The sequence below is a fragment of the Pteropus vampyrus genome, unplaced genomic scaffold (genome assembly GCF_000151845.1).
Source record: "Pteropus vampyrus isolate Shadow unplaced genomic scaffold, Pvam_2.0 Scaffold3, whole genome shotgun sequence".
Classification (NCBI taxonomy): domain Eukaryota; kingdom Metazoa; phylum Chordata; class Mammalia; order Chiroptera; family Pteropodidae; genus Pteropus; species Pteropus vampyrus.
The window spans coordinates 91638-94660 of NW_011888784.1; the positions used below are offsets into that span (position 1 = coordinate 91638).

At 37.2% G+C, this 3023-nt stretch overlaps 1 protein-coding gene across 1 annotated transcript in view; it reads right to left on the reverse strand.

Annotated features, from left to right (window-relative positions):
- The window catches only part of LOC105293575 (legumin J-like), a 24377-nt gene extending 22545 nt beyond the window's left edge, over positions 1–1832 (reverse strand). Inside the window, exons 1-2 of the mRNA XM_011362324.2 lie at positions 1823–1832; positions 318–421 (exon numbers count right to left, since the gene is read on the reverse strand). Coding sequence (XP_011360626.1) covers positions 318–421; positions 1823–1832 — 114 coding nt within the window. The remainder of the gene's footprint in view (positions 1–317; positions 422–1822) is intronic.
- Between the last annotated feature and the right edge of the window lie 1191 nt (positions 1833–3023).

The following is a 3023-nucleotide window of genomic DNA, read 5'->3' on the forward strand; positions in this document are numbered from 1 at the left end:
TGGAGAGGTACAGTAACTGCCCAAAATCACATGGATAGTTTCAGTGTCTAAAGATTCTTCCGTGACACTAGTTCTCCGCAGAGTTTCATGGTAGGTGCTTAGTGTAGCACAATCATTTTTTACCCAAATCGGTTCTGCCTCTATATAAGATGACTGATTTTCCTATGTGGTTTTATTAAATAATTTTGTTACCTGAAAGTTAGATATTTATTTAAAATTCATTTGCATCATATTTCCTGGTGATGAGTAGTGGCCTGAGGAATCTAAAAACTACTATAAATCCATAAAGCAGTCATCCATCCTGCTTTCCCTTCTACCTTCCTCCTTTTGTCTCTTTCATCAACGTGGCTGAATGTCTGCTCTATTCCGGGCTGGATGACACTTACGTTCAGCATTAAGAGGACTTTAAGTAGCTTATAATCTAGTAGAAGAAACAGAAAGCAAATTATTACCCCAAAAACATGCTGTGTTATGACAGACGTACAAGGTCCTGAGAGGACAGAGAAGGGAGTGATTGTGCCTGAGCTGGGAAGAAAAGGCAAGTCATAATTTTGAGCGGAGCCTTCAATATTTAACACGGCTTCACTAGGTAGGCACTTAGTCAATTACAGTTTATTCCAGATATCTGGCCTGTCTATAAGCAGCTCTGGAACAGATCGTGTGCTAACGATGTAGGCCCTATCTGCATCAGGTAGCTCAGGTGCCACAAAGCTGCAGGTCAATCTATGTTCCAGTGATAGGGAGTTAAACTTTGTGGCTTTCTGCCATATCTTATCAAGTCTAAGACACATCAGTGCACCATATCAATTTAGTCTTTTCCCACAAAGATCTTAAATGTACAGCATTGTTTTTGAGGTAATAAAATACTTTAACTGTTTATCTATGGAACCAGTAAGGTGATTTCCTCACCTTGTTATCAGGGTACCATAAAACATAATTTTCCTGTTTAATTTTCCTTGTACATTTGTTAACTGGAATGTGTTTCACAATGAATGGTCTCTAAGACTCAAGGAAATACAGTATGCCACTTTGCTTTGGTCTTATCAGCAAATGGTACTATACGAATTCTCAAAGCAAGTTTTACACAATTTCATTTTTTGCTATTTTTCTTAGAAGTATAAAAACACAGCCTTCCTCAGCAGATTACTTGGGAGCTAGGTTTAGCATTTATCTAAATGACAAAACAAATGAAGCATTAACCAAACATATTAAAATTCGCTTTAACAGTGAATCAAAGAAGGCTGCAGCTGGATGAGGTCCTTTTGACCTTTGCAGATAAGAAAATGGAGGGCCACAGAGGCTATTTTCCTCAAAGTAACACAGTAAGTCACTGGTAGAGATTTAAAAAAAGTCTAGCTTTTCACTTTCGGCCAGAGCTTTTCCTACAACTCTTTGCTATAGGAGAACCTCATACCTTTGATATACTACATGTAAATAGTTCAAGGTAAATTGAAGCAGGGATATTATCAAAATCATTTTAGGGCATATGAATATAACTATGTGGTGTAGCCCAGAGACCCCTGAGTAGTGGGTATGCCAGCTATTCACAAAACCCTCAGATACGCAGTAGTTTCTACTAAACCAAAAATGCTTGGCAGACTGGAAAGAAAACAGGCAGAATTGAAAACTGAACCAGATTCTACAAATAGCAGCCAAATCACCCAGCAGATGCCAGACTTACAGAAAGAGTATAACATTAGTGACCCATTTAGATTTCTTTGTAACACACCTAATCACACATCTAATCACTTCTAAACAAGAACCATCTTACTTACATCTTACAAACTTACTTACTTACTTACTTACTTACAAACTTACTTACTTACAAACATGGGTTAATGCCTTGAAATTGGTAAGAACGATTAACAAATACATGCCCAATACTTTTCACTTTAAAATGTTTAAGCTATCATGCTTCTGATCTTAAATATAAATACCTGAAAATATTTTCTGAGTTTTACTTAGGCTGTCAAATATAATACTTGCTCAATTCAAACATAACTAGAAAGTACGAGCATCTTTATTCATCAGTGGCCAGGTTTACACCCAAAATATTTAACCACTCATAAAGCACCAGCACTGAGCAGTCAGAACAGGAGTAGTTAGTGTGGCCACACCAGAGTGAGCTAGATAAATGTCAGTACTGCCGGTCGCTGTGACCAGGGCACAGGTTTAAAGTGGAATGGTTAAGAGTGCAGACTCTGAAGCCAGATCACCGTGGTTCGAATCCCAACTCTGCCACTTACTAGCAAGTTATTTAACCCTCCTGTACCTCAAGTTCTTCATCCACATAATGGGGCTAATAATATCACCCCCATAAAGGTGCGAGAGAATTAGTTAATATATGTAAGGCACTTAGCACCTGCCTGCACATAGTAAATGCCCAACAAATGTTAGTCTTGTTCCTTTTTAATAAGCACAAGCAGACTTGTTGCCTTAATAATACCTAGATTTTAATACGGTGTAAGGACACCCTGAATACTTAAACCACCTATGAACCCTCCTAGTAATTCAAAGTACTATATCCTCACCTATTACCTTGAATGATTTATACAATTGTCCTTATTTTATAGATTAGAATATTAGAATAAAAAGACCTGCATATATTAAGCTAATAGAATTATAACTAAAACCTAGGTTTTCTTACTACTATTTCAAGGAGCTTCCTATCTGGACTGTACTCAGGTACTACAAAGCTGAGACAGTATATCCCTTATCTTTTCACCCCTTTATCATCTTCTAATTTACCCTCTCACCATTTAGCATCATTCAAACTATGGTCGCTTTAATCTCTAAAACAGGTGGCAGTGGGAGCAGGGCAGGAATCCTTAATATCTATGTAAGCATAGGATATCCACCAAAAACCTATTTTTTAACCCATTTCCCTTTTAGAAAAAAAAAAAGTGCAGCCCGCTGCCAGCATTAATTTAATTTTATATAAACACACTCTTCGAGGCTGAAGCAAATCTGATTGGTCTTCGATGTGAAAATAAAATAGAAAAACTGTTCTTGGAGTTATTTCT